At 42.1% G+C, this 18039-nt stretch overlaps 2 protein-coding genes across 6 annotated transcripts in view; one reads left to right on the forward strand and one right to left on the reverse strand.

The window, feature by feature from the left end:
• Positions 1-8438, forward strand: part of LOC127056370 (uncharacterized) — a 116175-nt gene extending 107737 nt beyond the window's left edge. For all 4 annotated transcript variants that reach the window (XM_050964144.1, XM_050964143.1, XM_050964145.1 and 1 more), the window contains 2 exons: positions 5275-6909; positions 7880-8438. In XM_050964144.1, coding sequence (XP_050820101.1) covers positions 6255-6909; positions 7880-8118 — 894 coding nt within the window. In that variant the 5' untranslated portion in view covers positions 5275-6254 and the 3' untranslated portion in view covers positions 8119-8438. The remainder of the gene's footprint in view (positions 1-5274; positions 6910-7879) is intronic.
• Positions 1-17832, reverse strand: part of PIK3CB (phosphatidylinositol-4,5-bisphosphate 3-kinase catalytic subunit beta) — a 223008-nt gene extending 205176 nt beyond the window's left edge. The window contains exons 1-2 of one of the 2 annotated variants that reach the window (XM_050964000.1): positions 17500-17832; positions 2270-2448 (exon numbers count right to left, since the gene is read on the reverse strand). The gene's annotated coding sequence lies outside the window, so the exon portion shown is untranslated. The remainder of the gene's footprint in view (positions 1-2269; positions 2449-17499) is intronic. The other variant, XM_050964001.1, reaches the window with a different exon arrangement.
• Positions 17833-18039: the final 207 nt, after the last annotated feature.

Consider the following 18039-nt stretch of genomic DNA (forward strand, 5'->3'; position numbering starts at 1 on the left):
ACTAAATACATAAATAAAAAGTATGCACATACACCACCCTGCTCCCTCGCAACTTACCCAACTAACATTCAGCCTAGGATGAAGGAAGAAACAAAACAAGAATCAGGGAGAGTCCCTGCTTACCCTGGAATGGGAGGTTGGCTACTTGCAAACACAAAACTTAGCCCATTCAAATTCTCTTTTAAGCCACTGGAAAGACTCATATTTCAGTGGGAGTTGCATTGAGACCTAGTACCTTTTAAACTCGATTTCCACATAGTCATGCAGTTTTTGCTTAAATACAATAGTTTTACTTGATTCTACCACCTTACTTGGAAGGTTATTCCACTTTAAACGTTCCCTCATTAACTTAAATTTATACCAGAGAGTTTTAATCAGACTGTGTGAATGGAGTAGTCCATCCTGGGTATCAGCTGCTTGGGAGAGATGCCACTAAAAGGCCTGTTGGCATATCAGTCCAAATATATGTGATTTGGATGCAAATTTAAAATATAAACATGATATTTCTTGCCTAGAATAAGTCCCTAAAATTGATTTTAAGCTAAGCCATTTAGTATTTGGACTCAAGGGTATGTGTGTTTGTGCTTAAACATATCACACAAACTTACCTATCTTTTGTATAGAAGGCAAGTGATGGAGTGATAATTCAGCTATCAAATTCTCAGAGAATTTTTCATTGAAAAGAAGTCCATAATGAAGAAAAATGCTTTAGACTGACTCAAAAAGCATTCTACATATCTTTCATAACTTAGGGTCCAACAACATCTACTCAAATATGAAAATTTAAATGGTCCTTGGACTGGATCTTTCTGACATCCCAAATTAAGACCCCTTCTTATTCCTCAACAGCAGTCAGGGTAACCTTTTAAAGTGAACTCATTCTGATGCATCATAAATGAGCAAATAAACAATGTATCAGAGCTGCTGGGCCCAGTTCAGGACTCAGATTCAATAAGTCACAATTCTGTGAATGAATTCAATGTGAATTGTACCTGTGTACCTTCAAGGCAGATAATATAAGAGTTCACATCACAGTAAATTCCAAAGCACTTCAGGGGTTAACACTGCTCTAATATTACTTATCAGTTTTGCTCCTTGTCATACCATTGCTGTGTTAATCATCTTGTGATGCTTAGAGCCCTGCATGGATACAAAATTTTATCCACATCTGATCCGTAATCATGGATATGTTTACTTCTGACAGAAGCAGCACCCTGCTTAACTGAATAAAAACATTACTGGTTCATTGCATCATTCAGCAGCAAATGACCAATTCACATTTGCTAAGTGCAAAAAAATCAACATTAACACCACATTACATAACTATGATAAGGCTGATAATTTAAGTCTACTAAAATCAGAATGAATGCCTCTATGGCAACTTTATTGTTATTGCTTTCAGTTATGAAGCCCTTATAGTCCAAAGAAAAAGATTCCACATATAGTGATTCATTGAATTTTTCTATGATGGATAAACATTCTACATAATGAGGATCTTGAATAGCAATCTGCATTATTACTGCATAGAAAAATATCAGTTGTCTCAAATTCTGAACATTTAGACCTCAGAACTGCAAACATATGTGAATAACTTCATACATGGGAGTAGTCCCACTGAGTCCAATGGTCTTTCCAAACCAGAGTATGTGCTCTGTTCATGTCAGATATCGTGCATCTTACTGTGTTCCAGTTCATTCCATCTTTTTAACTAACCTTGCTATCTAGGTTGGCTACACTTTTCCAAGGTTTTGTTTTCACTCTTTTTTCCCCTCACTCAGTTTTTCCTATCTGATATAATTGTAAGGATATTAAAAGGACTTTTATTAAAGTACTAACTTAATTTCTTTCCAGTGCTTTTATCCAAACTGGCCAGCTAAATATGAACTTTGGAAAGGTATTTGGCAGAGGCCCATCATTTGTCGAGTTATTTTTCAAATTTTTTGTTGGTGTCAGTTTTAAAACTGGTATCAAATGATTTTTGTTATATCAGTAAAAAAACACTCTCTTACATTGAGCTGAAGTTCTTTAGTCTAAAGAAAAGCCCACTCTTCCCCCCATTCCCACCTCAAAAAAAAAAAATTAGATGAACTAAGTACGAACTTGAAAACCACACTAGAGTTTCTGGTTAACAGCCAAACTTCCATTACTTCCTGGTGCTGTGGAAAAGAGCAGATACTCAGACCAGCATTCCAGACTACTTGTCACTGTCAGGTAGTAATTACTTTCTTAATTACATTATTTTCTGAATGCTACATCATTAGCTACGAACCTGGTACACTGTCCAGAGGTGCTGTATGATCCTGTATCATTCTGCTGGTCCAACAGTTGTAGTAAATCAGTATTTCCAATAGCACATGAGGCTGTGATTGCTATGCCCACTTCCCACAAGTTTTATTAATCACTGAGTGGTATGCTGCCTCTGGAACAGCCAGCTCAGAGTTCTGGAGGCTGCAATGGAATCAGGAGACTAGTTCAAAGCCTTTCCTACAGTTGCTGCTAAATCATAATTACTTAGAAATATTGGCTATGGCAGACCAGGAAGAGGAACAAAGCATCTTACTCATGGAAAAAATTACTAGTTTTATGAACAATTCATATGACAGATATATGAGCACACAGTTACCTTTTAAAGTTAATGCATAAATTGGGAACTGCATTAAAAAACCAAATGCCCTCCAGAACTTCTCTCATTAAGATCTCATGCAATCCCATTTGTTTCATATGTTGTTTACACAGTATTCTTTATCCAGCTGTGACCCATGTGACTGCTTCCCCCACCAATTACATTAATATTTTTCTTTCCACCTCATGTTATCTTAATTTTACCATTTATTTATGCCCACAATAAAAAGGAAGAATAAAAAGCAGAAAAGCAGGCCATAGCATAGGAGATATGGCCAGGTAACGGAGTGTGGCCAAAGTGCTACTGAGCTCTGGCAATTTCCAGCTGTGAAATGCCTCCCACCCCCAACCACAGGAGCCATTACTAACCAGCACAACTTACTGCAATCCTTAGACTGCTTTAAATCATGTTGCGATCTGAACTGGCTGCGAATCATAGGGAAATGGGAAGATGGTATAAAGCTCCCCCAGTACACAAAACTGCACCAACTGCAGCCCTGGAATTTGGTGGATTTTTAAAATTATGTAACTAAGACTCTAACCCATGTTTGTAATTGAAATAGTTGTTTTCAACTTGTAGCTATGACCAAGCAGTCTTTTTTTTTAAATGACATCTACTGTACTGTACCTTTGATTGTCAGAAGAATAAGGAACTTTCATACTGGGTTATAAAATGATCATACTACATGGGTACAAACAGGTGACAAGTGAACTTTAAGAAATCTGGATGCTCAGTTCCTATAAGCAAAGAAAGCACCCAGAAATGGTACTATTTAGCCAAACACATACAGAGTCTATACAATTATGCCAGAAATCTTATGAAAACTCACTCTCTCTGAAATTTTCGGTGTTCCCAGCATCTCTTTCAAGAAGAAAGTGCAGAGGTGCACCAAAAAGAAAACTTACGATCATGTAGGGAAAGTTATCCCAACCTCAAAAATTCTGTTCAGGCTTAGGTCATAATTCACACATAGTTTGTCACACAAACTAGAATAACTGTCCAGTAATTCTAACAGCAAAAATATATGGCATGTTTAGGAGGCTTTTATCTTCCCATCACAGAAACAAACAAGTACAAATTCATCCAATGAATAATACAATAAATTAACTAACAGTCAGCCTAATATTTATTCAGTGCTTTGAAAATACAAAGTGTTGTCAGTATAAAACTGATCATTACTATTTTAAAAAGCAGTCTTTGGTCCAGATCTTCAGTGGGTATATATAACTGGCATAGTTCAATTACAGTGAACTATGAACTAGAGTTTAATACCAAGTGAGCATCTGACCTATTCTGTGTGGTTGCTTTCATTAAGGTTTCTGGTAACTGGATATTTGACACTAAAAGAAAGGAAGCACTGTAAACATCACTTAAGGTAACTATAGGAAAGTTCATCATGGAATCAATTAAGGTTCAGAACCCAACAGTCTCAGCAGGAAGTCTCTATCATTTTGAGAGCTGAGCTGCAGCTTGAAGGTAATTCAATTACTTTCATATTCTATGAAACAGACAAAGTTTAGAGGATACTTTCATCATTTCTATGGTCTTCAAAAAAGCAGACTCTTACTCAGAGAACTGGTAAGTAAGATGCCATGGAAAGAAAATCTAAGGGAAACAGGAGCTCAAGAGAGCTGGCAGTTCCTCAAGGAGACAATATTAAATTCACAACTGAATTCAAACAATTCCACTCCAAAAGAAAGAATCATAGAATATCAGAGTTGTAAGGGACCTCAGCAGATCATCTAATCCAACCCCCTGCTCAAAGCAGGACCAAATTCCAGACAACTTTTTACCTCAGTTCCCTAAATGGCCCCCTCACAACCCTGGGTTTAGCAGGCCAATGCTCAAACCACTGAGCTATCCCTTCCCCCAGATACCAATATGGTGCCATCAGGATCTTTTTAATGACCTGAAAATCAAAAAGGAATCCCACAAAAAGTGGAAACATGCATAAATTGATAAGGAAGAGTAGAGAAAAAGAGCAGAAGTGTGTAGGGACAAAATCAGAAAAACTAAGGCACAAAATGAACCTGGCAAGGGAGATAAAAGGCAATAAGAAGAGGTTCTTTAAATATGTTAGGAGCAAGAGAAAGATGAAGAAAAGTGTAGGTCCTCTACTTAGCAGGGAAGGAGAGCTAATAACAGATAACATTAAGAAGGTAGAGATGTTTAATGCCTATTTTGCTTCAGTCTTCACTAAAAAGGTTAATGATGACCAGATCCTCAACACAATTAATATTGACAACCGGGGGAAGAAATGTAAGCCAAGATAGGAAAAGGACAGGTTGAAGAATATTTAGATAAGTTAGATGTATTCAAGTCAGCAGGGCCTGATAAAATTCATCCTAGGGTCCTTAAAGAAGCAATCTCGGCACCATTAGCAATGATCTTGAGGATGCCTGGAGGATGGGAGAGGTCCCAGAAGATTGGAGAAGGCCAAACATAGCACCTGTCTTTAAAAAGGGGAACAAGGAGGACACACGGAGTTGTAGACCAGTCACCCTAACTTCAGGAGCTGGAAAGATACTGGAGCAAATTATTAAACAAGCAATTTGTAAGCACCGGGAGTATAATAGGGTTATAAGGAATAGTCAGCATGCTTTTGTCAAGAACAGATCATGCCAAACTAACTTAATTTCCTTCTTTGATAGGATTACTGATCTAGTGGATGGCGGGGGAAGGAAGCAGTGATGTGATACATCTTGATTTTAGTATGGCTTTTGGCACACTTCTGCATAGAATTCTCATAAGCAAACTAGAGAAATGTGGCTGAGATAAATTTACTATGAGGTGGGTGCACAACTGGTTGAAAGACCACACATGTGCCAGCAATGCCCCTCTGCTATGTACATCAGCCAAACTGGACAGTCCCTATGGAAAAGGATAAATAGACACAAATCAGATGCTAGGAACGGCAATATACAAAAACCTGTAGGAGAACACTTCAATCTCCCTGGACACATAATAGCAGATTTAAAGATAGCCATCCTGCAGCAAAAAAACTTCAGGACCAGATTTCAAAGAAAAACTGCTGAGCTTCAATTCATCTGCAAATTTGACACCATCAGCTCAGGATTAAACAAAGACTGTGAATGGCTAGCCAACTACAAAAGCAGTTTCTTCTCCCTTGGTGTTCACATCTCGACTGCTAGAAGAGGGCCTCATCCTCCGTGATTGAACTAACCTCGTTATCTCTAGCCTGATGCTTGCATATTTATACCTGCCTCTGGAAATTTCCACTACATACATCCGATGAAGTGGGTTTTCACCCATGAAAGCTCATGCTCCAATACATTTGTTAGTCTATAAGATGCCACAGAACTCTTTGCTGCTTTAACATGGCTACCCCTCTGATACTCAAAGGCCTGGTCTACACTACGCATTTATACTGATTTTAGCAGCGTTAAACCGATTTAACGCTGCACCCGTCCACACAACGAGGCCCTTTATATCGATATAAAGGGCTCTTTAAACCGGTTTCTGTACTCCTCCACGACGAGAGGAGTAGCGCTGAAATCGGTATTACCATATCGGATTAGGTTTAGTGTGGCCCCAAATCGACGGTATTGGCCTCTGGGCGGTATCCCACAGTGCACCACTGTGATCGCTCTGGACAGCCATCCGAACTCGGATGCACTGGCCAGGTAGACAGGAAAAGCCCTGCGAACTTTTGAATTTCATTTCCTGTTTGCCCAACGTAGAGAGCTCACCAGCACAGGTGACCACGCAGAGCTCATCAGCACAGGTAACAATGCAGTCTCCGGAGAATCGAAAAAGAGCTCCAACATGGACCGCCCAGGAGATACTGGATCTGATCGCTATATGGGGAGAGGATTCTGTGCTAACAGAACTCCGTTCCAAAAGACGAAATGAAAAAACATTTGAAAAGATTTCCAAGGCCATGACGGAGAAAAGCCACACCAGGGACTCAGTGCAGTGCAGAGTGAAAGTTAAGGAGCTCAGACAAGCCTACCAGAAAACCAAAACAGTAAAGGGAAGGTCCAGGGCAGGGCCGAAAACATGCTGCTTCTACGTTGAGCTGCATGCAATTCTAGGGGCGTCCGCCACCACTACCCCACCCTTGTCCGTGGATTCTGAGGTGGGGGTGGTAATCTCAGCCATGGCTGAGGATTCTGCAAACGGGGAAGATGAGGTTGAGCTTGCAGAGAGCACACAGCACTCTGTTCTCCCCAACAGCCAGGAGCTTTTTCTCACCCTGATGGAATTACCCTCCCAGCCCTCCCAAGCCACTAGCCCAGACAATGAAGCCATGGAAGCAACCTCTGGTGAGTGTACCTTTGTAAATATAAACCATGGTTTAAAAGCAAGTGTTTTTTAATAATTAATTTGCCCTGAGGACTTGGGATGCATTTGTGGCCAGTACAGTTATTGGAAAAGTCTGTTAACATGTCTGGTGATGGAGCGGAAATCCTCCAGGGACATCTCCATGAAGCTCTCCTGGAGGTACTCCAAAAGCCTTTGCAGAAGGTTTCTGGGCAAAGCAGCCTTATTCCGTCCTCCATGGTAGGACACTTGACCACGCCATGCATGTAGCAAGTAATCTGGTATCATTGCATGACAAAGCCTAGCTGTGTATGGTCCCAGTGATTGCTGGCATTCAAGCAATATCCGTTCTTTATCTTGCTGTGTTATCCTCAGGAGAGTGATATCGTTCATGGTAATCTGGTTGAAATTCAGAAATTTAATTAAGGGGACAGAGATGGCTATTCCTACTGGGCTGTTTGCCTGTAGCTTAAAAGAAATCCTTCCTTGCAGATAGCCAAGCGGGAAGAAGGGAGGCGGGGAATAGAGTTGAGCTTTTTCACGTTTGGCTAGCAGGGATCTTCCCTGCTACCAGCCACGCAGTGGGGGGAGGGGTAAAGCAATCATCTCAGAGAATTGGATGGGGGGGTGGTTTCTGCTGTTGCACGTTAACAGGAAACAAGCAGCACTGAACGGGATTTGCTTGGTATTTGGGAAAAGAGGGCACTGTGTATATGAAGGCTGCAGAAGTCGAAAGACAATGGCTTACCATGGACGCATGCAAGCTGAATTCTGCTGCCTGGACCTGCGTCTGTGAGATCTCTAACACCAGAGCCGCAGGCACTCAATATTAAGATGCAAAATGCGACCTTGTAGTGAAATCACGTGCTATGTAAGGTGAATAGTGTTGTTCACCGTGAAAGAGTATAAGCATTGTCCTGTAAAATGTATCTTTTTAAATACTTTTCTCCCTTTTTTCCCTTCCTCATGCAGCTGCAAAGTTTTCAAGCCTCCCTACTCCATCCCGAAGGCTATCTCAGATATGGTGGCGGAGAAAAAAGACGCGAGACGAAATGTTCTCTGAAATCATGGAAGTGACCCGCAATGAAAGAGCTCATCTGAATGAGTGGAAGGACGTGGTATCAAATTACAGGAAAGATGCCTGTGACCGTGAGGACAGGAGGGACCAACGTGAGGATAGGAGGGACACTCGAGATGAGAGGTGGCGGTAGGAAGATCAGTGGTGGCGGGATGCAACACTGGGGCTGCTGCGTGATCAAACTGACATGCTGCAGCATATGGTGGAGCTTCAAGAACAGCAGCAGAGTCACAGAGTGCCACTGCAGCCCCTGTGTAACCACCTTCACCCCTCACCATATTCCATACCTTCCTCACCCAGACGTGTAAGAACGCGTGGGGGAAGGCTTTGTGCACCCGCCCACTCCACCCCCATGGACAGCCCAGCCAAAAGGCTGTCATTACTTAGAAATTTTTTTAGTGGCCTTTTCCTTCTCTCCTGTCCTCCTCCCAAACCACACCCGGGATTCCTTGTCAGTTCTCTCCCTCTTTTTATAATGACTTTTTAATAAAGAATACATGATTTTTAAACGATAGTGACTTTATTTCCTTAAGCAAGCTGTAATTGAAGGGGGAGGGTGCGTTGCTTACAGAGAATGAGTCAATCGGGAGGGGGGGTTCATCAAGGGGAAACAAACACAACAGTCACACTGTACCCTGGCCCGCGATGAAACTCGTTTTCAAAGCTTCTCTGATGGGCATCGCTTCGTGGTGGGCTCTTCTAATCGCCCTGGTGTCTGGCTGCGCGTAATCAGCGGCCAGCTGATTTGCCTCAGCCTCCCACCATGCCATAAAGGTCTCCCCCTTACTCTCACAGAGATTGTGGAGCACACAGCAAGCAGCAACAACAATGGGGACATTGGTTTGGCTGAGGTCTGAGCGAGTCAGTAATGTGCGCCAGCGCGCCTTTAAACGGCCAAATGCACATTCTACCACTATTCCGCACTTGCTCAGCCTGTAGTTGAACAGCTCCTGACTGACTACTGTCCAGGTTGCCTGTGTATGGCTTCATGAGCCATGGCATCAAGGGGTAGGCTGGGTCACCCAGGATAACTACAGGCATTTCAACATCCCCACTGTTATTTTCTGGTCTGGGAAGTAATTCCCATGCTGGAGCCATTTAAACAGAGTAGTGTTCCTGAAGACGCGAGCGTCATGAACCCTCCCTGGCCATCCCACGTGGATGTTGGTGAAACGTCCCTTGTGATCCACCAGTGCTTGCAGCACCATTGAAAAGTACCCCTTGCAATGTACGTACTGGGTGCCCTGGTACTCCGGTGCCAAGATAGGGATACGGGTTCCATCTATCGCCCCACCACAGGTAGGGAATCCCATTGCAGCAAAGCCATCCACTATGACCTGCATGTTTCCCAGAGTCACTACCTTTCGTAGCAGCAGCTTAATGATTGCTTTAGCTACTTGCATCACAGCAGCTCCCACAGTAGATTTTCCCACTCCAAATTGATTCCCGACTGACCGGTAGCTGTCTGGCTTTGCAAGCTTCCACAGGGCTATTGCCACTCGCTTCTCAACTGTGAGGGCTGCTCTCATCTTGGTATTTTGGCGTTTCAGGGCAGGGGAAAGCAAGTCACAAAGTTCCATGTAAGTGCCCTTACACATGCTAAAGTTTCACAGCCACTGCGAATCGTCCCAAACCTGCAAAACTATGCTGTCCCACCAGTCTGTGCTTGTTTCCCGGGCCCAAAATCGGCGCTCAATGGCTAGAACCTGTCCCATTACCATCAGGATCTCCAAAGTGCAGGGGCCCACGGTTTTAGAGAATTCTGTGTCCATGTACTCATCACTCTCGTCACCGCTCTGCCGTAGCCGCCTCCTCCTCGCCTGACTTTGCAGGTCCTGGTTCAGCACAGACTGCATGAGAATGCGCGAGGTGTTTACAACATCCACGATTGCGGCCTTGATCTGAACAGAGTCCATGCTTGCTGTGCTATGGCGTTTGCACAGTTCACCCAGGAAAAAAGGCGCGAAACGGTTGTTAGCTGCTTTCACAGAGGGAGGGGTGAGGCTGTATCCAGAACCACTCGCAACAATGTTTTTTGCCCCATCAGGCACTGGGATCTCAACCCAGAACTCTAAGGGGCAGGGGAGACTGCGGGAACTATGGGATAGCTACCCACAGTGCAACACTCTGGAAATCGACGCTAGCCTCGGTACATGGACGCACACTGCCGAATTAACGTGCTTAGTGTGGCCGCGTGCACTGGACTTATTACAATCTGTTTTACAAAACTGGTTTATGTAAAATTGGAATAATCCCGTAGTGTAGACATACCCAAATAGTAGTTATCATTGGTTTGCAGTCAGGTTGGGAGGGTTTTTCTAATGGGATCCCGCAGGAGTCGATCCTAGCTCCGGTACTATTTGATATTTTTATCAATGACTTGGATAATGGAGTACAGAGTATCCTTATAAAATCTGAAGATGACACCAAACTGGGAGGGGTTCCAAGCTCTTTGGAGGACAGGTTTAAAATTCAAGATGACCTTGACAACTTGGAGAATTGGTCTGAAATCAACAAGATGAAATTCAATAAAGACAAGTGCAAAGTTCTTCACTGAGGAAGGAAAAATCAAATGCACAACTACAAAATGGGGAATAACTGGCTAGGTGGTAGGACTGCTGAAAAGGATCTGGAGGTTATAATGGACCACAAACTGAATATGAGTCATCAATTTGAAGCCGCTGCAAAAGAGGCTAATGTGATTCTGGGGTGTATTAACAGGAGTGTTGTATGTAAAACAAAGGAGGTAATTGTCCCGCTCTATTCAGCACTAGTGAGGCCTCAGCTGGAGTACTGTGAACAATTCTGGGCACCACAATTTAGGAATGATGTGGACAAATTGGAAGAAGTCCAGGGGAGACCAACAAAAATGATAAAAGATTTAGAACAGCTGACCTATGAGGAAACATTAAAAAAAAAAACAGGGCATGTTTAATCTTGAGAAAAGAAGACTGAAGGGGAACCTGCTAACTTGTCTTCCATGTGTTAAGGGCTGTTATAAAGAGAACAGTGATCAATTGTTCTCCATGTCCACTGAAGTCGGACAAGAAATATTAGGTTCAATCTGCAGCAAGGGAGAGTTAGAAAGTTTTTCATAATATCTAACCTAACTATAAGGGCAGTTAAGCTCTAGCCTAGGCTTCCAAGGGAGGTCGTGGAATCCCCATCATGGGAAGCTTTTAAAAACAAGTTGGAAAAGGCCCTATCAGGGATGGTTTAGGTTACTTGATCTTGCCATGGCACAGGGGGCTGGACTAGACTTCTCGAGGTCCCTTCCAGCCTTACGTTTCTATGATTCCTCGCATTTGTTATGCTCTAGGAGGAAGCCCATGAATAGACTGACATCATCAAGTTGTCCTATGTAATCTCCTTATTCTACTTAATTGGTATTTTTAATTAAAAGCTAAATGCAGTATTATTTTCTGAGGTCACAAAGAGGGTACATAATGAATGGGTAGTAGATTTTCAGAAATTTATTTGCAAATCATGTCTTCCTTAGACTAAAAAAAAAAATCAAGCTGAGCAAGATACCTTTTATATATTTAAACCTATGCAGTAGTCTGATGGTGGGTGCATATGAAAGTAAGTGAACACAGGTGGTTATTTCCATAAGCTAATATTTTTGTGCAGCTGGTTAAAAAAATAATGGGGGAAGGGGCAGTAGCAGGAGCATGTGGAGCTGAAATATATCATCACTTTGTGTAGGCCATGCTAATGACCTCTCCATTTTAAGCACTGAAGCTATGTTTAAATTTGGTTTGGGATAAGCTGTGTTTTTCATCTGAGTATATATCAGGCTAAACAAGCTATCTGTACTCAAAAAAAAAAAGAAAAGAAAAGAAAAGAAAAAGGCTGAATAGAGTTTGCTGGAACCAAAAATAAAATCTATCTGCACAGTGAGACCAAGTGGAGAAAATTTTAACCCTCTCCCCCAAATAATTTGTTTTGAGAGAGCTCTAAGCAACTGAAAAAGAGCAATGATGGTGTTATAAAGGAAGATGCGTTTCATCCTGCTCTATAGAGGTTACTACTATTCCCAATATACAACAGCCAAAGCCAGTCTGTTTGTCTGTGTCTAGCCCCCCTGCCTCACTTGACATCAACAAATGAGATGACAGTAAACTAGTTGAGGAGAGATTAACTTCCTGTGATCTCACAATCCCATTGCCACCACCACTCTCTCATGGAGAAAAGGAGAGGCAAAAAAAAAGACAGGGTCTCACAATTTTAACACCCTCATATGCTAATAAGCCATCTAAAAAAGAAGAAAAATGGGAACGGCTGGATAGATGCTGAAGTGCAGTCTCCTGGTGCCACAATTCCACAAATCTTTGAATTTTTTGTTTTGTGTGAGCTAGTAATCTTCTACTTGTACTGTTTAAGAAGAATCCCTTTTCTCCAGGATTTTTTTAAACTGATGCTGTAGATTGTTGAACTGTCACAATGTTCACTTTTCTATGCTATTTTCCTATTTAGTTGTTCATTTTTACAAGCTGTGGTTCCACTGGGATACCATCAGTAGGTAATTTTACACAGTGCTATGCAGAAGGCAGCTCACAGGGTGTGACCTGCTGGGCAGAAGGCAGGGTGTGACCTGCTGAATATCCTAGTTAGGTTATCTGTTAGATCTGTCATTTTAGGTTAGATTCTGGTTCCAGGCCAGAGTCAAGCATCATTTCTCCCCAAATAAGTGTAAAAACTGTGTAATGAACACACATATGCTGGCTGATCATGGTCCCACCAATAAAGTTGTGTCACAGCATGCATAACCTGAGCAGAGGAGGTTGTAGGCAGATCAGAGGGGCAATCTGCTCATAAATATGCAGATCAGACCTTCAAAGATTACCACCACTTGGAAATATACCTCCATGGTACAGACTGCTTCTCTACATATTCAAAGACAATACAGAACCACGATGAAATAATTTTCCTCCTGGTCACAGCTCTGAGAGATGGTGTTTATGTGAAGCCCAAGACAAAAAAAAAATTTTAATTCCTGTGATTTAACAGAGGTAGTGTTCTCACTCTTCAGGGATAGTGGGGTAACGTATGCTAACTTCATAGTGTCTGTTTATGGCACCTTGCCTTCTAGAATGCAGGGTGAGAGCACTGATCTTGGTAGCTGAGTTTAAAATGGAAAAAAATGGGATTATATAAGACAAAAGTCACTCCCAAAATGATGATGTAATAGTGTAAGCCTTAGGTCACCGGGGGTTTTTTGGGAGAGGGAATCTTTTCATCTCAGTGAGGAAGCCTTTCACATGAAAAAAATAAAATAAAAAACCCCCAGCAATACTTCAAAAGTAGAAGTGATGGCTGTTTGGCTTATCATCCCTTGCAAGACTGGTTATGGTAATCATACAATGTATGCCAAGCATACTACATATTCCAAGCTACCTGAAAATAATTTAATAGTTCATAAACAACCTTCCCACAGCTGTTTCAATGCCCACAGTGTTTCTATTGATTGCACAAAGATATATTGTTTTTAAAATTCCCCAAGAAGTAAAATGAGGTCACATATACAGAAAATATAGAGAATCACTCTATTTATTTGTGGATCCTAAATACAAATTCTCTCTCTTTATCTTAAGGGCTCCCTTAACAAGTGTAATTCACTTCATGGCCCATACTTGCAGTTTGAAAATCACTTTCTTGATGCCTAAGACTACACAATTAAAAGTCAACTGTGCTTATAACTGGGGCTCCTGGTTGACGGTGACTCCTTAGCCACATTATGGTTCTGATTTTCAGCATGCTAAGCACCCATCACTCCAATGATGTCTATGGGAGCTCAGCACCTGTGAAAAGTCAGGGCTTAACTACTGCGAGATATTGGGCGTTGGAAAGAACTAGCAGCAATGTTCAGCAAATTCTTCTCCTCTCACATACATTAGTATGGAAATAGTGGATAGTAGGTTAGCGTATCTCAATCAGTGTTTATGAAAATAACAGTGTGAGCAGGAGGGAAAGGAAATGGTGAATAAGGTAGAGGAAAAAATGGAAGTGAGGAAGGTCAGAAGGTTATTTATATTTTTACAATATCTTTAAAATAAAGTTCCACCCTATGGAGAAAAATGTGGCAGAGCAAACTTTTCAGCACACAGGAAGATAAGAATGACCATATTGGAGTAGATCCGAGGTCATCTATCCAGTATCCTCTCTCTAGCCTCTCTCGGTGCCAGATGCTAGACACATCCACATTAATATTTGGCAAGCCTAACTTGAGATTCTCATAGACCAATCTAAAAAGCTCACGTGTTACTACTATCCACCATAAACTTTCCTTTTTGTTAAAGCAGCACTGTATGAAAGAGAAGGGAAATCTACGGTAGAAGTAGGGAAGCTGAAATGATAGGGCATACAATTACTTGTGACAGATTGAGCCAAGGATGAAACTTTATATAATGTACAATGTCACGGCTTATCTTTCTCCTGGTTCTCAAAACATTGCATTTAAATGTGTGTGTCATGAGTGTGCAAAATGAACTTGTTGGCTTGTCAACTGGACTGCACAGGTGCTAACACTAGCAGTGTACGAAAGGGGCCACTTACTCAAAGCAGAGTCTTGTAGGGTGATATCTTAAGGCCTATGCAAGCTTCCAAATCCTGTGGAAGGAAGTTCTACATTAGGATAATATGGCAGGGAATGTTTCACCGGTGGGTCTTTCTATCCCCCTACAACACTAGCTTCTCTATGGTTCTTTACTAGGGCTTGTCCAAAAAAACCCAAAACACTTCAATTGAAATGGTTTTTTGACTGGGAAATTGAGCATGACAAAACAATGTTTTTCATTAAAAGTTTCTACTTATGGCAGAAAATTTTGACTTTATGTTGAAAAACCAAACACTCAAAAACAGACATTTTCTGTTTTCAACCAAAACATCACGCTGAAAACCAACACACTTCACTCTGGGAAATGCTGCTGTGGTTCCTCATGGGAGTCTTCATGCTCCTCTGAGTCAGATCGCCACTTGGACCACACTTCCTATGATGCACCACGATTAGGGACTCCCATGATACTGGAGTGATTCACCAAGATGGGAGACCACAGTGCAGCCTGGGAGATGTTGTCTGGTTAGGCAGTGTGCCCCATAGAAGAGAATTGGGGCAATAATGCACCCAAACTCAATTCCCAGGAGGCACTGCGGAAGCATTCTGAATCAAAAGTTGTTTTTTTTTTAATTTTCATTAAAAAAAATTAAGACAATTTTTTTATTTTAATTTCTAAATTAAAAAACAAAACAAAACAACCCAACCTCCATGCCTGACCACTCTTGCCCTCTGAAGGAGTCCCGGAGACTTCGGCTGCCAACTGTGGAGCCAATCGCATTAGAAAGAGATAGGGGACCCAGCAATGGGGATATTAAGTGTGAGCTCCCACCAAAAAACTGGTGCTTGTGCAAAGACAAGATGAAAGATTGCAAGGAGCTCAGTTGCTGCACTTCAACTTCCTTTTCCCCAGGCATTTCTTCAGCCCATGGACCTGACCCTTGCTGGCTGCCAGCTCAGTTTCGGAGGTCGCCTACTCTTATTCTCCACAAAGTTAACTGAGAACATGACAAATTGTTCTGACATCACCAAGCGCTGGCATATTGTTTTTTAGGTTTAGGTATAAAACCAGCTACTGATACACCACCTACAAAGCATCATTTTAATACAGGCCCCAATCACATGCAAATGCATACCCAAAACGTAGTGCCACTGAAGTTTTATGAGCTCTCTTGCAGGATGTAATGGTTACAAAAAGTAAAGTATATATATAAGTAGACTCTCAGCAATCTGCTTCATGCTTTAACAGCTCTGTAACTAAAATAACCTGCAGCATGCTACACCTCTCAACACAATGTAGTGTCTGAAAGGGACACATTATAGCAAGAATCTCTTCTGGCCATTAGGAGTCAGAGGCCTATTTGGGAGGGAGTCTGGCCTGCTGGGTAAACTGAGTCACGGGTTATTGATTGGATGCTTTCATGAGGAGTCACATCCTGAGACAATGTGAGTGTTGGGGTAGGCCCAGTGAGAAGTTTAGCTGGGAAGGAAACATGGAAAGTGATGGTATCCAGAGAAAACCTTGGTATGCTAAAGACAAGCAAGCAACATGAAATGCTTTCTGTTACTAAAGAACTACAGATTATAGCTTTGGACAGTAAATATGGAAAATGTTTAAAGAAACAGATAACACTAGAGAAAATTAGGACACAGTTTAATTGATGAAGGGAGTGAGCAGAACATTCTTCCCCTCCCCATAGCTGCTCCGAAGGCCCCTAACCCACATTGGAGGAGAACAGGAGAAGCAGCAAGCTGACAGATGGGTGGAACTTTGAAGATGCTGCCAGTCACTGTTCCACATGCCCAGACAAGGGTGGAGGGGGCTTCCTGCAGTGAAGATGGCAATTTGGCAGCTTTCCCCAAGGGTGCCCCCCTCTTATCTGCTTCTCCTCCACCACCGCCTTACAGGACATCTCTTGAAGCTGTTGACTCTTCCCTTGTGAGGGCAACAGCTCTGGTGAGGTCCCTTGGACTTGTGCCCCCCCCCCAAGAACACAGAGGCACCTGCAGTGGATTTACATCCCTGAGGATGTGAATCAGGAACTCATACAATTGACATCCACTGAATGGAAACTGAGTGAGCAGATTGCTAACAAGATGAGAAAAGCCATCCATGGATGCAGGGCTATCAAGTAGGGAGACCACACATGGGGGTGGGAAGAGAGGCAGGCTACAAAAGGAGGCCCAATTCTCCTCCAACTGAAACCAATGGTAATTTTGTTGATGATATGGGAACAGGATCAGGCCATATTGCAGTTCTGCTTCTGCACTCTGCCTTGGGTGGTGCCTGTAATGCGAGGGAAATCCCAGGGCTTCCATAGGAATTAAAACAACTATGGAAAGTCAGTGCCATCTCCTTCATTTCTACACTAGTCACAATAATCATACCGTTAGCCAGAAGCTGGTTCCCAGAATGTGTTATTAACAGACCTTAAAAAATGAAAAAGCTCAGGAAGTCTTTTAAATAAAAGAATCTCAAATCTCTCAGCTAAGTATTTAATACCCCATCCAGATAGAATTCAATCTCTTTACTCTTTCTGCCTTTAACAAATATTAAGTATTTTTCAATCAATATTCAGCAAAACAGTGCATTTCAAGTTATTTTCTTTCTAGAAGTGTCAACAACATTCATCTCCTCTCCCCTCACCTAAAACATTTTGCTTCTGTAGTGTAGACACAAACTCAGCTGGCACAAATCAATTAATTCTCATTTTATTATTGTCCCAGCTTCTCACCACCTACTTAACTCATAGCAGAGTATCTTGTCTCTCTGTAAATTTAAGCAGATAAACCCTGGTGAAAAGCAGTTCAGGCTGTAACTTTTGAAAACAAGGCTACAAGAGGTGAGGAGACAGAATTTCCTGGCTAGCTGATGTAACACTTTATAAATAGATGAACAATCACTCTGACAGCCTGTTTTTCTTGTAAAGAGGGGAGGAGGAAAAGAACCTGCTTTCCTACCCTTGTTCAGGTCTCTGGATCAGATCCTCTAGGAAGGTGGGACGTAGCTGTCCTAGTTTGTGTGTGTTCTCTAGCCAGGTTTCCACAAACACACACGTAAAGTACACAGAGGCTTTACTTATCAGCACAGCTGGCGTTTTATTCCTCCGTCATGTTCCTGCAGCACACCCAATTCCTTTTGAAGTTTTAGTCCTTCGGTCTTCCACCGTGTATCAATCCAAGGTACAGGCTGAACCTTTTCCCTCTCAGATTTCTACCAAGTGAACAAATAAAAGCTGATAAAGATCTGAGCTCCTGTTGAAACAAAATGCTTTTGTCAGCCTTCAGAAAGCCTAAATAAAAGATGGGATCTGCCAGTGACTGGTATGTAATGAGTAAACTCCTCCTCTTGGCTGGCAGGGGGATGGTGTTGGAAAGATAGAGTGATTGTTAACAGACTGACTTCCTGCTTGGATGAATACAAAGGTAGAACTGCTGTACTGAATTAGTATTTTCAGCAGCGTTGTACACAAACACCCATGCATGTACACAGACTCTTAA

This window comes from Gopherus flavomarginatus, chromosome 8 (genome assembly GCF_025201925.1).
Source record: "Gopherus flavomarginatus isolate rGopFla2 chromosome 8, rGopFla2.mat.asm, whole genome shotgun sequence".
Taxonomy (NCBI): Eukaryota; Metazoa; Chordata; order Testudines; family Testudinidae; genus Gopherus; species Gopherus flavomarginatus.